Here is a 22548-nt window from a genome sequence, read left to right as displayed (position 1 = left end):
TTCCAGTTCCATAAGCCAATGAAACAATGAAAGTAGCTTCTAGTTTAGTAAGCCTAGTTAAGTATCATGTTACATGTGCCAACCTTTGACCCTGCTATAATGAATATCCCAAGAAATCCCAGTGACAATATCATGATAGTTGAAACTACACAAAGATACGCACCTTGCAAGATGTTTGAGTTCTTCGTGATGTATTGATTGGCAGATGTATTAAGAAACATTGCCGAAATTTGAAGAACATAAGAACAGTACAAGGATAAAGCAATTGTTCAAACATGATTTAGTCTTTCAAAGCAATTGTTCAAACTATGATTTAATCTTTCATCAATTTTTTCCTTTAAACTATCATTTTTCTTAGAACTATCATTTTTCCAATCCTTTGTTGACTAAACTATCTTTTTTCTCTTTCCTTATCATGTCTCTTTCTTTTTCTATTTCTTTTTCCATCTTCTTACATATAGTTTGTATTGAACTAGTTTCTTTATTGCCTTGTCTTTCCATTCTTTCTATCATTTCTTTCACTATTCCTTTCTTTAATATTACTATTCCTTTGTATTCATCGATTATGTCTAGTTTGTATTGCATTATTTTATTATGACCACTTTCTTTCTTTTCCGTAAAAATTGTCTTTAAGTCTTTCAAGTCTTAATTTTTGTTTTCTTTCTCATCCATCTTCTTACGTATAGTTTGTATTGAACTAGTTTCTTTATTGCTTTGTCTTTTCATACTTCTTTCATCACTTGTCTCTATTAGTCTATCTTTATTACTCTTTTGTCTTTCTAATTCTCGGAATACATAATGAGCGATAGCCCATCCCATAAACTCGCATTGTTGGCCTCTTAATTTTGAACACAGATGAAGGTAACACCATGTTTAAAACTGAAACTTGTATCACATAAAACTTGAACAATCTTTTTGAATTCCGAAAATCTGCTATAATGCAAAATGAAAGGTTGAAGTCTTAATCTTTATTCATTAATCTCCAGTTTCAAGGTCAATCTACATTGCTTATTATTATTATCTACAGTTCCATCTTCAGAAGATTTTGGTCTAGATATTACACACACACACACAATATTTAATGAATGCAGTAAAAAAAAAAAAAAAAATTATGGATTAGGACCGGACCAGACCGAATTAGACTAGTTTTTTTTTTTTTTTTTAAAGTACAGAGTGTAATTAGTCTCATTTCTTTCATAAAATATTTTACTTCTTCATTTTATTCAAGGTATGTGATAGATACGGTTTTTTTAACTCTAAATCTCAACCATTAAGAATAATTGCAAATTTCCAAAAAATGTTGGAGTTTTTTTTTTTTTTTTTTTAGTTTCAATTTATGGCGTCTGCTCCTGATGATAACCCTTTATTATCAAACTAAGACACCAATCCCTTTTTTGTGTAGGCGGGAATTGAACTCCAAATCTCTTATTCAGCCATCAAATCTCTTAAACAATTATTTTTAAAATAAATGGTTTTATTTTTATTGGATGGGAGAATTGGAAAGGGGGACCAAGGCCCATGCCCTCAATTATTCAAAACCCTCCCTTTACTTTTACTTTAAAAACAAAATAAATTTAGGAGCAAATTTTATTTAATGGCCCCCTCATAATTTTTCAAAATCCTCCCTCTCCCCCTATTTTTATTAACAAAACTTATTTTGTAATAGAAATATTAGAATTTTAACTTAAAACAACAACAAAATTTATCAATTAAGCTAACTAGAACCCATAATTTTTTTTTAAATTAATCTAATTTTATTAATGGATCCTTTATTTGTATACACACACACACTTATAAAAAAAAACCATTTCTATCATAAATTTTAACACTTATTTTTCATTTATGCTTTTGTTTTGAAGAATGTGGTGGGCCTTTTTATAATTCTGGGCTGGACTACTTCCTGTCGCGTTATGGCCCAATAGTTTTGGGGTAGGAGAGTCAAGATTGGCTTAACTGAAACTCACCCCAAGCCAGCTTGTACACAAGCTAGGGCCCCTTTGCTGGGACCTTGGTCACATGCCCACGGCAGAAGATGCTGCCACGAAAATGTTATTGCATGAGGGTATAATATGATAAAAATAAGAAGAATATGCTTGTTGTCAGCCAAAGACAATAATTAAACCATTCTCTTACTAAAAGGGGGTAAGAACACAGTGATATGAGTACGGTAGAAATAGATTAATAACAACAATAAAAGAAAATGAAACAATATTTTTAAGTCCAAGAAAGGAACCACCCTTCAATGTGAGCAATCTCATGGGGGAAATCTTGCCACAAAAATTGCTCACTTTGAAAGAATGTGCCTAGATGGCTTATCTCCAAATTCTTACTAGAGAGTAGGCTATTGAGTGGGAAAAAAGGGAGTAGCCTATTGGTGCATGCCTTTACTACACTTCTTGTTTTCTCACTCTCTGTTTTTCTTTTCACTCTCCATTTTTTCATTTTGATTTCTATGTTACCTCTTTTCTTTCTTATCTTTTTGCTTCTTTTCTTTCTCGCTCTTTCTTACTTATTTCTCTCTATTATCTCTTGTGCTTGCCTTCCTCCCCCTCACTGTGCACAACCAATGCCCTTTTATATTGCCTGTTGTGATGGGTTTTACTGTTTTACCTCTCAACTACTTTTGTTTGGGTGTGGGTGTCCTTCCCAGACCACCCACTTGTTTGTCAGCTGCCTAGCCATCACCACTTCCCTGTGCTGGCTGTGCCACGTTTCATTCCCAAAAAAAAGAGTGTTGTTTTGTTTTCTTGCTCTTTGTGGCATTCCCATCCAAATAAGGGTTGGACATTCTCTCTTACTAACTTATATGGCATGCACCTAGTGATTCCAACTCATCTTTCCATCATTTGGGTGGTATGTCATTCCAGCAGGGCATTTCCCCCAAAAGAGCTAAAGCGAGAACCCCAGAATAGACTTCCCTTTTCTCCCTACCGCCAAACCATACCCTCTCTTACCTCTAACCCATGGCCCATTGCTCCTGTATTGGTTGGGTACAAGTGGGTGGTGCCTAAGCCTTGTGCGTGCTCCACTTCCATGTGAGTCTAGGGCTTGTTTGCTATTCATGCGTTTGCCATGGCTTCCCAGCTTGTCTGGACTTTGCTGCCCATTCTGCCACTCATTCTTAACCTCTTGTGGCGTGGGTGAGTTACTGGGTTTTCATTCTTTGTATCTTGCTTTCTCCCTGGGATGGGTTTTGCTTGGACATGGGCCTTTCCTTTTTCAATCCAGCCCTTGTCTTCTTTATGGGTCGGCTGACACTTCCGCCACGCCGCCTCATTGCCTTTGCTATGTTGCATTTTGGTTTGTGCTCGCTAGGCCTCCTTTGGGCCTACCGCACACTTTCCCTTTTACTTAGTTCATGTAGCCCAATACTATTGCTGGGCTTGTTCTCATACTATTTTGGGCTTCCTTGGCTTGTTTTATTCCTTTGGGCATCCTTCCTTTAGGCATCCTCGGCCCATGCTAATCCTTCATTCCTACAGGCTTTTGCTAAATCTTTCGAGCTTCCCCAGCCCAATTACCATATCTTTTACTTTCGGGGTTTATTGGTCTTTTTACGAACCCTATTTACTAATTCTTTCCTTTGGGCTCCTTTGGCCTATTTTTGTTTGCTTTCCATTTTTCATAATTATCATGGGTTTACTATTTCTTTCTTTGAGCTCCTTTGGGCCTGCTTGCTTTCTTTGGAGCCTTTTGACTATCTTACAAGCCCATGGACCATTATTCCTGCCATTCGGGCTTAATTGTTTTTTTCTCACTTTGCTAATTCTTCTCCCTTTTTGTGTCCCATATTGTTGGGTTTTTTCTTGTTATTGGGCCTTCTTGCCAAAGTGGGCATTAACAAAGAAAAATAATTTTAGGTGTTTGTTTGCATGTAAAATATGGTTAAACTTGTAAAATATTTTCTTTGACGGTAAAATCCTATATCAAAAGTTGTAAAACATTTTATCTTTAAAATTTTGGTAAAACATTTTACAAAAACACATTGTGACTTCACTTCACCCCATATGATGGCTAGATCATTAGTTTGGTGGGTTAGGTAGTAGGTGCTGACATTCCAATGGTCGAAGCCACTGCTCTGATGACCGATGTCTCTGGCTCGATGACCAGATTCATCGTTCCAACAACTAGTGCTGATGGTTCGGTGGCCAGAGCCACCATTTTGGAGACAAGTGCCAGAGGTTTGATAACCAAAGTCGTTGTTCTAGCCACTTGTGCCAGTAATTCTATGGCCAGAGACACCTTTCTAACGACTAGTGCTAGAGGTTTGATGACTAAAGTCATTATTCCAGTCACCAATATTGGCAGCCCAGTGGCCAAAGAAACCATTTCAACTATTGATGCTTGCAATCTGGTCACCGAAAACACCACTCCTATTGCAGTTATCGAAGCCACTGTTTTGGTCACTAGTGCTAGTTGAGCCATCAATTTTTGTGATTTGCTTGAAAAAATTTACTTGTCATGCATACTAAACACCTGAAAATATTTTATAGTAAATTTTTTACATGTAAAATATTTTTCTTCAAAACAAACTGATTGTTAAAGAATAAGTAGTGAGTGCTAAGGGTACAATTGTAACTACCGAATTTATCAAAAAGCAAATTACAACAAAACTCTCATGATTAATATTGTTTGCTTTTAGGTTTTATTATTTACATTAAACAAAACTATCTCATTTTTAGTATTATTCAAAACTTCGATTTTTATATATAAAGATTTTCTATAACTCAGATGATTTTTTTTAATAAAATATTTATGTTGCAATCAAACATGATTTTTAGTACTAGATAAATCATAGTTTAGCTTTTGTTACTCATAAAATGAATAAATTATTACAACTACAACCATATATAGTAAGCTTTTATGCATAACTTTATAGTTTATTTTGAAAAAGTTTCTTAGGCGTGGTGATTCTTTACAATCTGCTTATGGATACCTGATAAAAGATACTTTACGATCGGCTTATGGACACGTGATAAAAGATAGTTTTTTTCATGTAAATTTTTCATGTAAAGTCTTTATAGAGTTGTTCTTTCTCTCATGTTTATCCGCAAAGTAATATTATTGCACATGTTTTAATTAAGAGAACAATTTCTTTTTTACCTTTAAAAGTTTAGATTGAGTCTGTCCTTCAAACTGTCTTCCATTTGTTATAGCTGATTTACCAGCTAATTAAATAAAATCATCAATGATCTTTTTCCAAAAAAAAAAAAAAAAAACTTGAAAATGATACCAAACCANCCAAAAAAAAAAAAAAAAAACTTGAAAAAATACAAACCTAAGAGGTTTATTATACAATATTTTTCCAAATTTTATTACTCACTGTTTTTATAAAAATAATCAATATAAGTTGTAAGGGAATTCTAACCAAAAAAAAAAAAAAACTATTTTTGTGTATTCTCAAAACATGCAGCACATTTCGGCGCGCTTGATAAATTCTCTAGCTTTTTCTTCAATACCAGGCACCACTCTTCAAGAAATTGCTTCTTCTCGACCCAAAGGTTTCTCTCTGTGTCCTTCTAGTTTATTGAACATCTGGGTATTTTTAAGACCTTTTTTTTTTTTTTTTTTTTTTTGCTGTTTCTATGTGAATATATGCAAATTTTGGCTTCTGGGTTTGTCTGATTTTGCAGTATAAATACATGTAAAAGCCAAAAGAAATTATGCATAAATTTTGTTTCTTTCTGCAATGTATGAAATCAAATGGGTCATTGGAAACTTGGAAAATGTAGACGACCTTATCTTCTTCTTCTCCTTTTGTAGAATTGGTTGCATAGTCCTTCTGTATAATGACAATGGCTTTTACTTTCTTTTTAATGAGCCCAACAAGTTAACTGGCTAGTTTTACTTACCATAGTAGGAAAAAATAAATTTGGAAGAAGAGAATATGGGAAAATGAGGGGGACTGACAGTCAAGGCAAGTTGCTCTCTAAAAAAAGTTGATGATTTGGCTACATACAATTAACACCAACACAACATATTTGGATTGAGGTCATGACTAAGTTCAGGGTCTAAGGAACGCTCTTTGAAATATTATACTTTGTTTTTATTACTTTCACTTGCAAGTTTTTATTTTTATTTTTTTAACACTAGGGTGTCAATGTATTAACTTTGATTTATATTAAAATTTGAAGTCAGTGCAGTGTTGTGTCCATTATTTTAATGACTTCTTGAAGGGCTTGTATTTTTAGACCTTCAGATGATTGAACAATTCAATTCCCATGATACAGTCAGTTTGTGCTCTTTCCTTTCATTTTCCTTTAGGGTCCTGAGAGTGTAAACGTAATCTGTGCTCATTTTGAGAGATTTTATTGGTGAGAATTCTTGGCGTGTTAGTACAAAAATCTGTTGGTGTCGCAATTTTTATGATGCTATATTTTTCCGTTTTCTAAGAGGTCTGTTCTTGGTGCAATGACAAGTGTCTTCCAAACAAAATGACATGTCGCAGGTTTGCATCCGAGAATCAGCATCTCCTTTTAAAAAATTGGGGGCTATGCTGCCTACCAATCACCTCTCATAGACCTTGTAGAAGTGAGAGCTTTGTGCATTGGAGACAACCTTTTCTAAATGGGACATTCATCCTCTCTTTTACCCTCTGCTATAGATATTTCAAGCCCACTGCCTCAATTTGAACTTGAGCAAAATTGCAGTTTGGCACACAATTGCAGTTTGGCCCAGTGGTGTATCTTTGGTTCTCTTAACCTTTAATGTGGGTGATGTTGGAACATTACATCATTATCATCTTCTTTTGTGAAGATTATACTCTAAATGCTAAAGTTTTCTTTTCTTTCCCTTTTACAGTGCCATTGCATTCTTTTTGCTGTGTCTATCTTGAGTAATGTCTTATATGGGAAATTCTTGTCTACAATGTTTTAATGTCATTTAAGTTTAAAGTCTTATTGTAATTGGTTTTCGTTTGGTAGGTGTTGCAAAGGTTGTACTAAAGAAGGGGAAGACACAGCTCTTTAAGGATGGTAGCCCAATGGTTTACAGTGGAGCCGTTGATAGAATAATTGGTAGACCACCACCCAGGACTGGAGATATTGTGCTGGTAGCTGATGGGACAGAGAAACCAATAGGGTGGGGATTGTATAATTCAGTTTCCATGTTTTGTGTTCGGCTAATGCAGCTAGAAGAGGAGGCAACAAGGTATTTACTTAAAAAGGGATTCCCCTTTCAGTTTTATCTCTTTCACAAGGATGTTAAGCTGTTACTTTATATGAAACAGAAATCCTCCATGTGCATTGAATGTGGAGAAACTGCTTGAAGCAAGAATTGATGCAGCTTTGTTACTTTATATGAAACAGAAATCCTCCATGTGCATTGAATGTGGAGAAACTGCTTGAAGCAAGAATTGATGCAGCTAGAGAATTACGTAAGAGTTTGGGGCTTCCCTCGGCCAATACAAATGCATATCGTTTAGTAAATAGTGAAGGAGACAGGTATTGACGTGATTAGTTTGGTGAAGTTTTTATTGGTGGCCTTTTTTGTTTCTTAATAACATCTGCCATGTCCATAAAATTTACTATTTGATTTGAGGTTGAGATAAGAAATTATTCATGTTCTTTATTCCCATGCTAGTCATTAATTCATGTGTGTATACATGCATCATATACAAGCGCACATGAAACTAAATAAGGTCTTGATTTCCAATCAACAAATGAGGCTTTGGGTATAGCTCTCTAGAAGGTAACTACATGGGCAATTGACTTATACACTTTTCCCCCTGCTAAGAGACTTATAGACATATAGAGCTTTGAAAAGTAATCATATACAAACATACATATATGTGCTCAAAAATATATAAATAGCATTGCTAAATCAATATAAAGTAAGCTTGTGGAGCGTTATTTTTTTATTTTTTTTGGGGGGTGGGGGTGGGGGTGGTGGTGGTGGTGGTGGTTAGAAAAGCTAAATGTAAGTCCTATGTGCACAGAACAAATGGTATTAACAGAACCAGAGTCCAACATATGTCTTTCATCCAAAACGAAATGGTGTTCCCACATTACCCCTCCTATTTGTAAATTAAATTGTTCCTGAAAATGCCAATACACTTAATTGATGTCAGTTCTTTATCTCAGATTGTCAGGATTAATTGTTGATGTTTTTGGAGATTTAGCTGTAATAGCATCATCAGCTGCTTGGGTTGAGAAGTACAAACAAGAAATTGAGGCTTGTATCAGTAGAATTGATGAAATTAATCATATAAACTGGAGACCTTCTGTTGAGATTTTAAAAGAAGAAGGAATAAATTTATCAGATTTGAAGGAAATGCGTCCATCTGCTTGTCCAGAAAGAACGAAGGTAGAAAATCCTTTGAAACATTACATTTTGCTCATTTCAATCTTGGCCTTTACCAATTTCTTCTCGATCACCATGGTGATAGCTTGAAACCCCCCCACCAAAAACAAAACGCCGGGACTCCCAAATCTCATCCGGTTGCAAGCACTCACCTACTAGGGATGCGTGCCTCTTGGATTGTAAAGGTTTTCTGAAGTGTTGCTGCTCTTGAAATATGTTTTCAGTGAGGAAACTGCCAATTTCAGGGTCCATGATCCTTGCTAATCTGAAACAGTAAATATATTGTCTGGATATTTCTATTTCTTACATGAATCAACTACAATTTTTTTTTTTTTTTTTTTTAATTCCATTGAAATATTTGAAATAACTTAACTCAAAGTCATTGTTGCATTTATTTCTACCCTTGTGAATCCAAAATTTGGTTCGTGGCAGGTAATGATTTTAATTGGCATGTATATTTTTAGGCCATTTCATCTTCTGTGGGCCTTCTAATTGACGCCAATGAACTCCAATTCAAACGGAACTTCCTCCTTCCATAATAATGAGATGGAGGGTGAGGTCATGGGTTTGATAACCATTGGGGTGTGTGTGTAACTTAACTATAACAAAGGGCCTTCTGATTGAAGAATTCTCCTTTCATGGAATCTAAAAGATCTTTGAATTGGAACCAAAGTAATAACACTTGTACTGTACCTGAATATGAAGTTCTTCTTAGACAATGTGGAGCTGGGTTCATATTCATGCAACTTGTATATAATTTGAACCTGTTCCACGAATCCAAGTTGATATAAAATCTTGGAAGTGCCTTCTGGCTGAATCTTCTTGTCTTATGCCATTCTTTATGAGATTTTTCGAATGTGTCTAATGCCAACCTGTAATTTTGTTATGTTAGGTTATGGAAAATGGGATTTTCTATGCAATTTCATTGGAGGGCCAAAAGACAGGATTTTATGCTGATCAGCGTGAAAACCGTCAGTTCATATCAACAATTTCAGATGGTCAAAAAGTCCTTGATATTTGCTGCTACAGTGGTGGTTTTGCTCTGAATGCAGCACGAGGAGGTGCCGTGAATGTCACTGGTATAAGTTCATTGCTGACTGTCATTTTTCCTTTTCAATTCTTGCTGGATATGACTTATCTATGATTCTTATTGTGGGGTTTTGCTTCACCATCTCATGTGTCACATTCCTAATTAAGATCTGAACTTCTTGAAGGCATGATTGACTAATTATGTGAACTTTTCTTTCAAGTCCTTTTGTGTGTGTGTGTGTGTGTGTGTGTGTGTTGTGATTAGAATTTCATCTATTTAAAATTTTGTTTGTCAAAATCTGTATTAAATGAACTTTGTAAAATTTAGCCTTTTTGCATATAAGATCTGACAAATATTGAGCAAAAATTAATATACAATGCAAAACGTCTGAATGTAGTATTTGGTCAAAGAGCCATTAGATGTTGTGCAATGCTTTTCTTATGAAACTTTTAGAAATCTTCCATACTTAAACAATTAAATCATTATTATCAATACACGAGTAATACATAACCTCATCCCCTGCATACTCACTGCTATCTCATATTATATTAGGCTTAGGAGATTTCATCACATGAGATTTTCATTATTGTTTAACTTTCTCCATATTGGTTCTTGAGAATACATCAAGAATATGACAATGTAGATTCTATTGGGTTCTATTTGAGGTAGACATGTTAAGATTGCATGTATCTTTAAGCTACACAAGTTTTTTAAATATCTAGTATTCTTTTAGGTGTTGATACATCATTGCCAGCTTTGGAGCTAGCAAAAGAAAATATTGTTCTAAACAACATGGACCCTGGAAGAATATCATTTCTCAGAGAAGATGCAGCGGAATTTATGAAGGGTGCTCTTTCTAAAAATGAATCATGGGACGTAATCATTGTTGATCCTCCTAAATTAGCACCACGAAAAAAGGTATTTGAACATTCATGTTAAGTGTTTCCATACAATTTTTTTTCTCTCTAATTCTTGTGCGATTTTCTGCTGATAACTGGGTCATTATTTAATTCAGGTTTTACAAAGTGCATTAGGCATGTATAGAACTTTAAACTCATTAGCGATGCAATTAACAAAGAAAGGCGGTCTTCTCATGACCTGTTCGTGTTCGGGAGCTATGACCCAAAGTGGGATGTTCTTGCCTACTCTTCAGGTAATTTTTTTTTTATTAGTACTCTTCAGGTAAATAATTATCTCTGACTTGTTCCTTAGTATAAGTTTACATCGGTAATCAACTTCAAAGTACATAGATTTTTAACCTAGAATGATTGCTATAATCTGTACTATGGATGACTCTTCAATCTTCGCTCTTTTCTCTCTCTTTCAATAATAGTATCTTACTTTTCACTAAACAGACTTGCTATGATTACATAATTTAAGAAACTATTATCATGGCTTTACATTGGGATGGGAACATACATAATACATACCTTAGAAGGCCTGTCTGTTGAGTCAAGATTATGCTTTTTTTTTTTCTTTTTTTTGTATATATATTTTTTTAATAAGTTACATACGCACCCAATGGCTCTTGAATCCATGACGTCTTCCAACCAATTAGCTACAATGCTTTACTGGATTTCTCTTAATACAAGTTTCCTCTTCCTTTCATTTGACTGGAATAAAGCAGTTGGTGAATTGATGCTGCCCCTTTTCAGTGTGTTAAAAATATGCTACTTCTAAAAAGTTGTTGGTCAAAAATTAGAAATTTGAGGGCAAACATATAGCCAGTTCTAATCTTAATTGGAAGTAATTAACACATTTCTCTAATTAACTTTGAAAATAATTTTCTTTGTGATCAGGGTGCTGCATCAATGGCAGGGAGGAAAATTACAGTTCTACGACAGGCCGGAGCAGCTTGTGATCATCCTGTTGACCCATCCTACCCAGAAGGCGCATACCTCTCTAACATTTTACTAAGAGTACTATAAATGGACACAAACACAATCCCTATTGTTTTTTCAACTAACCTAACTGGAAACTCATCATGTGATGAAAAGAACTGTTAACTATGTTAAATACTATTTTAAGAATTATACATAATTTCTTTTCTTCTTCTTTTCTTTTTCTTTCTTTTTTTAAATTGAAATTATACGTTGTGTTCTCATTTCTCACAAGAAATTTCAGTCAATCAAAATGCTTTCCAAGCTGAAGTTACATGCTCTGGTGTCTGCTCTCATTGGAAATATTTTAAAATTAGATCAGCCACTTAGAAATGCAGAATCTACGCCATCTATTGAGGTCCAAAACCTTGCATATTGTTAACATCATGTTGAGCAACCAACGTTACCCCATTGGTCCTATTGTACCGATTGATTTCATATCTAGGACAGTATGTTCCAATTAAATGATAAATTACTATGAAACTTCCCATTGTATCAAAAAAAGTTCTCTGTCGCCATCTTCTTGTTCCTGTACATTGGTACATTATTTATGTTGCTCCCAATAGGTGCAGACATTATTGCTGGTACCAAAATGCCTTAAAATGACTTATGAACCTCGTCCAAAATTGGTGCTACCTTTTATCAGGAAATTTTAGTTACGGTTGAAAATATGGTCACAATCAAATGGCTAACGTGTGATACATTGTGTTTTCGAGACATTTGATGTGCAGAAAAATGTTTATCAGGCATTCTTACAAATGAATCCTTTTTTTGTATTTTTTTTTTCATTGTTTTATTAGTTTTTTCTTTCTTTCTTTTTTTAAAATGTTACAGATTCAAACTCTTCAAAATTCACATACTAGTTATTTAGCTTCCTGAAAAGGTCCAAACTTTCAAGTATAAACATAACTTGTACTAAACTTGACAAACAAAAATGTACAAATATTTTTAGCCATGATTGAAACATTTTAGCCGACATGAAGTGATGATGATCATTAAAGTTGCTACTTGCTGCAATCTGCAATCATAATATGCCACACAGAGCGGAATATGAATTTAACTTCTTTTTTAATAAATTTAAAGAACATTGCACAAAGATGCTCTCAGAACCATATAGGCACATAAAAACAAATTTAAAAAATTAATATAAAATACAATTGTAGCCTAAGGTACAGCGTGTTCAAAACATGTTGCATCTATTGAGAGCATATATCAACATATCGGTACAACTCACACAAGGGTTTTTTTTTTTTTTTTTTTTCTTTTTTTTGTATATATATTTTTTTAATAAGTTACATATGCACCCAATGGCTCTTGAATCCATGACGTCTTCCAACCAATTAGCTACAATGCTTTACTTGATTTCTCTTAATACAAGTTTCCTATTCCTTTCATTTGACTGGAATAAAGCAGTTGGTGAATTGATGCTGCCCCTTTTTCAGTGTGTTAAAAATATGCTACTTCTAAAAAGTTGTTGGTCAAAAATTAGAAATTTGAGGGCAAACATATAGCCAGTTCTAATCTTAATTGGAAGTAATTAACACATTTCTCTAATTAACTTTGAAAATCATTTTCTTTGTGATCAGGGTGCTGCATCAATGGCAGGGAGGAAAATTACAGTTCTACGACAGGCCGGAGCAGCTTGTGATCATCCTGTTGACCCATCCTACCCAGAAGGCGCATACCTCTCTAACATTTTACTAAGAGTACTATAAATGGACACAAACACAATCCCTATTGTTTTTTCAACTAACCTAACTGGAAACTCATCATGTGATGAAAAGAACTGTTAACTATGTTAAATACTATTTTAAGAATTATACATAATTTCTTTTCTTCTTCTTTTCTTTTTCTTTCTTTTTTTAAATTGAAATTATACGTTGTGTTCTCATTTCTCACAAGAAATTTCGGTCAATCAAAATGCTTTCCAAGCTGAAGTTACATGCTCTGGTGTCTGCTCTCATTGGAAATATTTTAAAATTAGATCAGCCACTTAGAAATGCAGAATCTACGCCATCTATTGAGGTCCAAAACCTTGCATATTGTTAACATCATGTTGAGCAACCAACTTTACCCCATTGGTCCTATTGTACCGATTGATTTCATATCTAGGACAGTATGTTCCAATTAAATGATAAATTACTATGAAACTTCCCATTGTATCAGAAAAAGTTCTCTGTCGCCATCTTCTTGTTCCTGTACATTGGTACATTATTTATGTTGCTCCCAATAGGTGCAGACATTATTGCTGGTACCAAAATGCCTTAAAATGACTTATGAACCTCGTCCAAAATTGGTGCTACCTTTTATCAGGAAATTTTAGTTACGGTTGAAAATATGGTCACAATCAAATGGCTAACGTGTGATACATTGTGTTTTCGAGGCATTTGATGTGCAGAAAAATGTTTATCAGGCATTCTTACAAATGAATCCTTTTTTTGTATTTTTTTTTTTCATTGTTTTATTAGTTTTTTCTTTCTTTCTTTTTTTAAAATGTTACAGATTCAAACTCTTCAAAATTCACATACTAGTTATTTAGCTTCCTGAAAAGGTCCAAACTTTCAAGTATAAACATAACTTGTACTAAACTTGACAAACAAAAATGTACAAATATTTTTAGCCATGATTGAAACATTTTAGCCGACATGAAGTGATGATGATCATTAAAGTTGCTACTTGCTGCAATCTGCAATCATAATATGCCACACAGAGCGGAATATGAATTTAACTTCTTTTTTAATAAATTTAAAGAACATTGCACAAAGATGCTCTCAGAACCATATAGGCACATAAAAACAAATTTAAAAAATTAATATAAAATACAATTGTAGCCTAAGGTACAGCGTGTTCAAAACATGTTGCATCTATTGAGAGCATATATCAACATATCGGTACAACTCACACAAGGGGGAAGTAAGCATAAAATTACATCATGTAAATTATCCACCATGATTAGCTCAAGATAAGCCATCATAATAGGTCCAGAAACTTTCTTAACGCCCTCCTGGATTTCTGTTCCATGACAAGTAAGAAGGATCTCCAAGTCTCCTGAAAATAGAGGGAAACAGAAGTAAAATTTAGTAACAGGAGTTACAGGACATAACTATCTACATATTGCTTTTAAATCCTACTTCCCCTCCTTTTGCCTAGGAATTCCTCATGAAAAATGTTTCTTCATAAGGAATTTTTACACCCCGGTGCACAGTATCCTACCCTACCCCATTGACTGAACTAGGTATTAGCAGATACTTCTTATCTTAGTAAGTTAAAAGACTTGATTCTTTCTTCTCTTATCTTACTCAGAATTATCCACAAGGATGACAAGATAAAGGACTTTTCTTTAAATTGGACAGGAGCAATTAAGTAAAGCTCATCTAGAGAATGATGTGGCATACTTGACAAGTCCAACAGGAAAAGTATATGAATCTTGGTAAAACTAGCTGTATGATATGTTTGGAGGAAAAGCATGTCTATATGACAAAAATAAATGAATATGCTATGCTGGATAAGGGGCCATACAAGAAAAAATATGCGGGTACCCAAAAAGGGGAAGAAATGAGGACATGAGAGTATGTCATTTAAACCGATACTCTGGAGTCACTCTGGCAACCAAGAACTGCACGTGCATCAAAAGACAAGAGGCAGGCCTAAAAGGATGTTGAAGCCTGGTAGGTAATTACAAGATTGAAAGCCAATGGCCAAGAAAAGATTCATTTCAATGACCCCATTAAGTGTCATCTTTTATCTTCTTTTTTTCCCTTTTAATAAGTGAGTGGCCACTGGCCCTAGGCAGCATGGGGAGAATCCAACCAGCAACCCCTACACCATTACGCATGCTCCCATGTAAAGCTACTGATTTAAATAGATCATTCGTAAGGTTTTCCAATAAGTAAAATAAAATAAACACATCATTTTCCAAAAGAAGGTATTGCCCTATAACTTGGGTCCAGTTTCTTTAAAAAATAAATAAATAAACTTGGGTCCATTTTAGTCAATAGACACTAGTGCTAACATATACCTAGTTCTTACCACCCCTAAATTAAACTGAACACTAGCTCCACCATAGTCACAAAATTGTGCTGGAACAAGATGATTTTAGGCCATTAGACTAAATAACCAATTATGTAATGCAGATTACATAAAAAGGTATAATATTTTCTCAAGATATTATAACTTTTCCAACTTCTACATCAAAACTTCCGTTTAACTATGTAAAAGATCTTATTTAAAAATATTCAATTAACAAGGGTGGGTGTAAATTCTTAATTTACAAAAGTCCAAGGGAAATGAGTTATTAAGTTGAGATTTATGTAATATAAATAAGTAAAAGGAAGAAAACTATTATATGCCTACATTTAGCTCACCCATTATTACTGCATAATAACTACACATGCTTGCCTAACAGCAGGTTAAAAGAAAGTAAGTTCCATGATCAAAAGCCCATGTCCAAATCTTTTTGAAATTATATAGAAATAAGACCAAAAGTTCACTTTCTGTTTCACTTTCACCACACCAATTAATCAATTTATGCAGGTACCTGGAAACAAAGACAACAAAGCCTAAAACACTAATGTACCCTAGTATGCTTCCCTAGAGTCTGGCCAGACATATTTAAAATAAATAGGCTGCAAAACTGGAAAGCTCAAACAAGGGCACCAGCTGACAGCATCACTCTTATAGAGAGTCCTAGATATTAAGAGCAAGATTATTGTGGTAAAGAAATTTACCTTGGCTTAACAAGATATACTAGAGTGAAAATCAAAGCCAAAAAGAAGCACAGCCCACCAACAGTGAGATAAGCAATGCCAAGAAAGTCATTCTTTCCGCCAAGCCAGCTAGTGGTCGAAAGCACAAGCTTTTTCTTGCCATTAAAACTGTAGGTATTATATCTGTTCTGCAATGTGACACTAATGACATCATTTGGCTCAAGATCCACCTCTATTTTCCCATACAACTTTCTAAAGGTTGGCAGAGCAGCAGTTCGCATCCATACAATGAGGTCCTCCTGCTGACTCAACTGTTGGCAAAAAACATATTTGACCAGATTAGCCACTTGCCTCATTGGCTGAAGCAGTTTTGGATAAGAATGACACCAAACAGGTATTCAAATATTAGAGATATTAAAAAAGTGGGTAAAACAGGAGAGGTGAACTACAGGTAAATTTTATGAATTGGATAGTAAAATGAACCCAACTACAGCCATGGAAGATTGGTTTACTATTCTTTGTAGATTTCAAGATTTATTTTGTGGCTCACATGCAACATCATATTGGGTCAATTTTTACATGGTTTTGAAGGTGAACTCTCAATAAATAAATAAAAATTTGAAGGTTAAAACGTCTTTAATTTGGGTTTTTATTCCTTGAGTTCTGGTTAGTTTTTAATCATTCTCCATCCCAGTGTATTAAGGGGATTTTAGTAATCGATTCGAGTCAAAAACTTACTAAAATTTACGCCTCTTGAGAGTCCAAGTTAGCTTTTATTTGAGTTTTCCTTAGTTTCCAATTAAAATTAGGAGTACTAGTGTTACTAGTACAAGAACGAGCGTCTATAGCATATATGTGTCATTGTACTCAAAATATTCCAGACTTTGATATTGAATATAGAGTTAAGTGTTAAGGAAAGATTGCCTATCATGTTCTTATTTCCTATTCTTCTTCACTGTACACTCTTGCCCTCATTCTCATAACATTTCCAAAACTCTAGTCAATCCTTGAACCTTATCTATTTCTTTTAAGGTTTTTAAAGCCCCAGATCCACAAATTCTCTTAACCCTAAGCCCATCACAAGCACACAGACAGATTTCCAAAATTTATCCTCTCTCACAGTCATTCATTTGCTTCTGAACTGTTCAGCAGCTAGAGAACTAATGTCTCTGATGGTTTGTAAGAGTTCTCAGAGAATTGGAGAGAGTGGCTGAGGAATGGCAAAGTAGCCTCCAGAGCAGCATGATAAATATGATGACAGCATCTAGAATAAACAATTAAAAGAAAAAAGAGCAAAGTATTTGACCACAAGGGAAATTCCAATTTATAAACCTCTTTCTCTGCACTTTTTTCTTGTGGGAGATACAATTCCTATGCATAAACTAATAAAATATTAGTAAAATTTTTGTTTGAAGAAAGTGTTACTTCATTTTTCCTTTATAGAGCTTTTAGCTATTGTAATTTTAGAATTCAAGAAGTTTTGGTTGGTCTGGATATTCTCCTGTATGGATCTATCTATTAGACATCGCCTTATTTTTAAGAACTGCTTATCAGAAAAATCTAGCATGACTTCTTTTGTATACATCCTGGGTACCCCATTTATGCTCCTTTTGGATTTATCTCAACAAAACATTTATCAGAAAAACATCCTAAAATAGTAGATAACAGCAGACATCTTTCCTTATTCTAACAATGAGCACAACCGCTCCATTTGGTTTAGTAAGTCAACTATTGTGCAGAAATATGATACTGGTTATGCTTCAATTCTACCAGACAAGAAGTAATGAAAGGCTTACTGGTATGGATGAATTGAGCGATGCACCGCCTATAAGAGTTCCAGTTCCATTTGTTTGAAAGTTCATAGGATAGACATCGCTGCCAAACTTGTGCTCCCTATCACTCTTCCATGAAATACCCTTCTTGTTCACATTCAATTGCGAGCTGTTGATGGAGAAGCTATAGGTATCATTAAACAAACTCCAAGCTATAAGACCACAAGGAACAATTGGTAGTGTCCCATTGATTGCATCTTCAGGCTTGCAAGTGCTTGTGTCAGAAGCACTTGAGTTATCTCTCAACTGCGCATCACTACGGCTCTTCACATACCTGTATCATACAAAGTCATGGTTACACTTGATTTTCACCAAGGAAACTTCCATTTTTTACAAAGTATATTTCATATATTTGTCAATGACAGTAAACTATTATTAAAGCAATGCAAAGAAGAGTGGGGCTGCGCCCATGTGAATACCCAATCTATAACTTGTTATACATTTTACGTGTCATTTTAATTGACTAAAAAACCAAATACAGTTGATAAGATGCACATATGCTCCAATAGTTCTGTGATGCTATTTTTCACGAATTAAGGAATGGAATCACTTCCCTGTAGTACAAACTGCAGTGATTTTTACCTACCCAGAAGCAGGCACAATATTGTGTTTTCAAATGGTAAGAAAACCATCATTAAAAAAATTTCATGTTACTGCACCCCAAATCCAATAATCCTTTCTTAAATCATAATTTGCAGCAACAATTTTAATAAGGTGTACTCTTCACCACATACCATTATTGACAGGATTAACCATGTTCTATTGTCTACCCGGAACTTCCTGCTCTTTAGAGATCTAAGTTTCAAAGGCCACCAAAAAAAGAAAAAAAGAAAAAAGGATGCCATATTTCATGGAATAGTATCTTGCATTAATCATATAGAAAATATTTGGAGGGTATGGCAAAGGCAGGGGAGAATACCTGCGATGATTCTGGTAGAAATTGTCAAGCTGATAGTACACATATATAGGCTGCTTCATTCGCTTTGGTACCTTTCCAGATAAACAAGAAAATAGAAGTTAAGTTTAGCCATTTTGTAAACTCAGGAACTAGGAATTTCTTTTAAATTATAACTTTCTATCACCTTAAAAACACAATAGGTATCAGAGAATGATATTGCCAGAGACGTTACAGTAGCTTCCAAGATCCCCTCCTACTACTCAGCATAGTCAAAGGTGAGCCAAGCACTCACCTCGACACTTAGGCAAGGCGAGGCAATGCGCCACTAAGGCACCTCTGAAGGCCTAAGGGAAGGTGCTTTTAGTGAAGCGCTTGCCTTTAGAGCCTAGGCAAGCACCTTACACTTTGTGAGAGGTGCTTGAGGCAAGAGTCTAAATGAAATTTAAGAAAAGGACCAAAGTGCTAATTCCATTAAAAGGGAAGTTCTGTTATTTGCCAAAAATAATTTGGTTGTGACATGTTCGTCATAAACATTAGCAAAGAGATGCAACGGTGGAAAAAAAAAATAGTAGATGACAAAGGGTTCATTAGGTAAACATCTCGGGAAAACACATTTTTAGCACCTCATGCCTCAGGAGATGCAATGACTTGATGCCTTAAGGTCGCCTTTTGGCTTTGTGCTTTAACTACACTGCTACAGCTACTACAGCAATTGATTACTATTGTAGAAATATCCCTCTAATAACAAACAATAATAACATAGATGAGAATTGCATCCAAAGGCTTACTGTTATAGTTCGGTTGCATGATTTATCTCCAGGGGTCTGTATGTAATTGACCTTATCAGTTCTATTATCTGGCGGTATGCAGTCGTTATCATACCGGTCAACAATTTCAACAACCTGGTAGAAAGATAGAGATTCCAAATCAACTATATGTGGGACTAGAAGTAAACTGCAAACATTTGGTTCATAGTTGAACATACATCTCTGGAAGCAAACAAGGAAGCAACTCCAATGGGAATAAAGACAACACTAACAAGCAAGAATGCTGAAATCACCTGCACAAGGAGATAGAGATTAATTATTTTTTCCTTGAATACTGAGAATGTCACCTGGGAGAAACTAAAAATGAGCAATTATAAAGCTTACCCATCTTGGTGTGAGAATTGGTTTGCATGCTGGAAGTTCTTGCTGAGTAAACCTAGAATCTGAAAATTTTGTAAAGGCAATCCGCTTTAGTCCATTTAAAATCCCATGAAGTTTCCTAGAATTTGCAAACAAGTTGCTAACATAATTGGAGCTTCTAAAGAAAAGTCAACTTTTAGCTGATTTATGCTGTATTGGATCATACAAAGGGTAAAAGGGAAAACTGTGGACAGCTTCACTACATACGCAAACACGCCATGCATACATAAGCACACAAACATACAAACAAGAGGGCTTCATAAACACAAAAGCCCCATGAAATCAAAAAGGTAAAAGCTAACTAATGCTCACCTTCGTGCATTAGACAAAAGTGTGCATCCAGATGTCTTTTTTTTTTTATAAGTAAAAGTGTGCATCTAGATGTCATATCAATTGACTTCCTAAATTCTAGAATGCATAACAAAGAATATTGAACATAACTCTACAAACACCTGATCAAACACAAACATGAACTGAGATCAAAAGGCATGCCTGAAACTTGACCATAACTCTTAACACATGAATCACATACCCCTCCTACGGGCAAGGCACGTGACTATACCCAATAAAGCCACCCAATTGTCATCCTACTCAAATTTTCATTCATTTCACTTTAGCTGCAAAAAACCAAGCTAAAAGGCTTAAAGCACTGGCATCAGCATTGACAACACATTTAATTATAAACCAAAGAAACAATTTTATTAGTATTTTACAAGGTTCTAGTAGGGACAAGCAAACTCAAGTTGTTATAGATAATAAATGAAAACCTCAAAATTTCGAGCAGCAAAAATAGTAAAAATCTATATAGGTAGAAATAAAATCTGCTATTGTTCCTGAGATCATGACCATCCATCTTGTAATCTACAGATATGTTATTAAGACAGAAAGTCAACTTTTGTTAGAACACCAAAAGGCAAACAATCAATTAATTGTAAACCCTTTATTAACAAGTTACATATCAAGTACAAAATTAAATACCAAATCTATAACAGATTATTGTTAATCTAATAAAAACCAAACTCTCAGATGCACACAGATTAGCCAAAAGTAAAAAACTCAGCTTTACAATACAATCAGAAGCTTCACACAGAACATGAAAAAAAAAAAACCACAAAGCATGACAATCAGAAATTCATGAACAGTAACCAAAAAAATTCATCTGGGTATCTCTGAATTATTCCCAAAAGAATAAAAAAAGTCAAAATTTTTAGATTTTGGCACTATGAGTAACAACTCAAAATCTCAAAATACAAAGAAAACAAGCAAAACACATGTGAAAACTCAACAAATTAGCAAGTGGGTACTCATGGATGGAACCAAAACTCCACACCAAAAAAAACCATAAAAATCAAGTCTTTTGAGAAGAAATTACATTTGGGTTTCTTGGAATTTCTTCTGGGAGCTGCAGAATCAGCCGATCCAGCGACTACTGCGCTAGACGACGCCGTATTGGAACTCATCATAGACGAAAAGATAAACAAAATAAAAAAGACACTGCTTTTTTTTTCCTACTCTGTTTCCCTCAAATCTAAAAAACAAAGCAAACCCACCAACCCTCAGAGTGAATTTGATTTAAAATCAAAGCCTTGGAATTTCAGAAAGAGAGAGCAAAAGGGTATTGGGCAATTTGGTTGTTGTTGTTGTGGTTTTGAACTGGGTATTTGTTGCTTTGTTTTGTAAACGTTTTGACTTTTCAGGGGTTCAAAAAAGACTGTATTTTTCTCTCTCCCTGTAGAGGGCGGACGCACACACTTATTAATATATATATATATATATATTTTTCCTTATGTTTCTAGAGAGAGAGAGAGAGAAACAATCAGGTCAAACGGGAGAGAGAGAGAGACACGGTTGGACAATTGGACTGGGTACTAGTATTTTGATTTCAAACATGGTGTTTTTTTTTTTTTTATTTGAATAAAGAAAGAGAAAATTAGAAATAATTGGGTTTGGTTGGTGACTTGTGGTCTTGAACCAATAATAGTAAAGGGAAGTGAATGAATCCACACGTTTTTCCATTCTCTTTTTCTTTTTTTCTTTTCTTTTTTTGTATTTTTTGAGAACATTCCATTCTCTTTCTTAAATGTATAGTTACTACTAACAAGAGTAGCATTTTCTACGTAATCATGTTCAAGGTTACAATATCCCCTAGAAAAATGGTACAATGATTTTCCTAATGGTTAAGTGGAATATTGTGTTTGCGTTAATATAGTCTCAGTTAACTATTTGAATTAGGATATTTGTTAATGAATTATTTTTAAAAATTTTTGATACTATTTATATAAAAAATATAAAAACTATAAAAAAAAAAATTAGTTATTTTTTTCTTTTCTAAAAAAAAAAAAAGTTTTTAAAAGTATTTCTTAACTAACAAATTCATAAAAAAAAATATGCGGATTATGTAAAAGTGATATTATACCAATTATAATTTGTCACATCAACAATTATATAAAAAGATTGATTCTTTAACATTATTTAATCATGAGATTAAATTCTATAAGGATGTGGTGTAAAACCCATGTTTTACCCTTCCAATCCTAACATGCCACATCATCTTATCACATATTTAAGAATAAACACAATCACACTCAATCAATTCTAATACCCATATATAAATCCAACCAAATTGGGAATCTATTGAGATGTTATTAGGTATGATAGGATGTATTGAATTTTAATAAATTTTAAATAAAATGCTAATGTGGCAATCACTTATT

At 34.3% G+C, this 22548-nt stretch overlaps 2 protein-coding genes across 3 annotated transcripts; one reads left to right on the top strand and one right to left on the bottom strand.

The window, feature by feature from the left end:
* The first annotated feature begins 5354 nt into the window (after nt 1-5354).
* Nucleotides 5355-11385, top strand: LOC112027069 (uncharacterized). Its single transcript, XM_065766874.1, has 8 exons — nt 5355-5501; nt 6924-7149; nt 7308-7442; nt 8082-8304; nt 9194-9380; nt 10065-10249; nt 10347-10484; nt 11131-11385. Exons 1-8 carry the CDS (start codon nt 5408-5410, stop codon nt 11257-11259), a joined length of 1317 nt encoding a protein of 438 aa, XP_065622946.1. The 5' UTR covers nt 5355-5407; the 3' UTR covers nt 11260-11385.
* Nucleotides 11386-13925: 2540 nt separating this feature from the next.
* On the bottom strand, nt 13926-21586 carry LOC112027062 (ALA-interacting subunit 3). Of its 2 annotated transcripts, XM_024059734.2 has the most exons (8): nt 21207-21581; nt 19799-19857; nt 19633-19707; nt 19436-19549; nt 18669-18739; nt 17714-18023; nt 15939-16228; nt 13926-14259 (listed from the first exon to the last, which is right to left on the bottom strand). In XM_024059734.2, the coding sequence occupies exons 1-8, from the start codon at nt 21295-21297 to the stop codon at nt 14205-14207; spliced, it is 1065 nt and encodes a 354-aa protein (XP_023915502.2). In that variant the 5' UTR covers nt 21298-21581; the 3' UTR covers nt 13926-14204. The 2 variants fall into 2 exon arrangements, with proteins under 2 accessions (XP_023915502.2, XP_065622947.1); XM_065766875.1 differs by lacking the exon at nt 15939-16228 and having other exon boundaries at nt 21207-21586.
* Between the last annotated feature and the right edge of the window lie 962 nt (nt 21587-22548).

This window comes from Quercus suber, unplaced genomic scaffold (genome assembly GCF_002906115.3).
Source record: "Quercus suber isolate HL8 unplaced genomic scaffold, Cork oak 2.0 scaffold_753, whole genome shotgun sequence".
Taxonomy (NCBI): domain Eukaryota; kingdom Viridiplantae; phylum Streptophyta; class Magnoliopsida; order Fagales; family Fagaceae; genus Quercus; species Quercus suber.
Note: the sequence above shows the minus strand (reverse complement) of the source record. Positions and strands in the feature narration are given on the sequence as shown.

Coding starts and splice junctions, on each gene's coding strand:
- LOC112027069 (XM_065766874.1), top strand. CDS start 5,408: ATGCAGCACATTTCGGCGCGCTTGATAAATTCTCTAGCTTTTTCTTCA. Junction 7,443..8,081: donor GTAAATAGTGAAGGAGACAG/GTATTGACGTGA, acceptor TCTTTATCTCAG/ATTGTCAGGATTAATTGTTG. Junction 10,485..11,130: donor TGTTCTTGCCTACTCTTCAG/GTAATTTTTTTT, acceptor CTTTGTGATCAG/GGTGCTGCATCAATGGCAGG.
- LOC112027062 (XM_024059734.2), bottom strand. CDS start 21,297: ATGATGAGTTCCAATACGGCGTCGTCTAGCGCAGTAGTCGCTGGATCG. Junction 19,858..21,206: donor AAATTCCAAGAAACCCAAAT/GTAATTTCTTCT, acceptor CAAAATTTTCAG/ATTCTAGGTTTACTCAGCAA. Junction 18,024..18,668: donor TTCTACCAGAATCATCGCAG/GTATTCTCCCCT, acceptor TGTATGATACAG/GTATGTGAAGAGCCGTAGTG.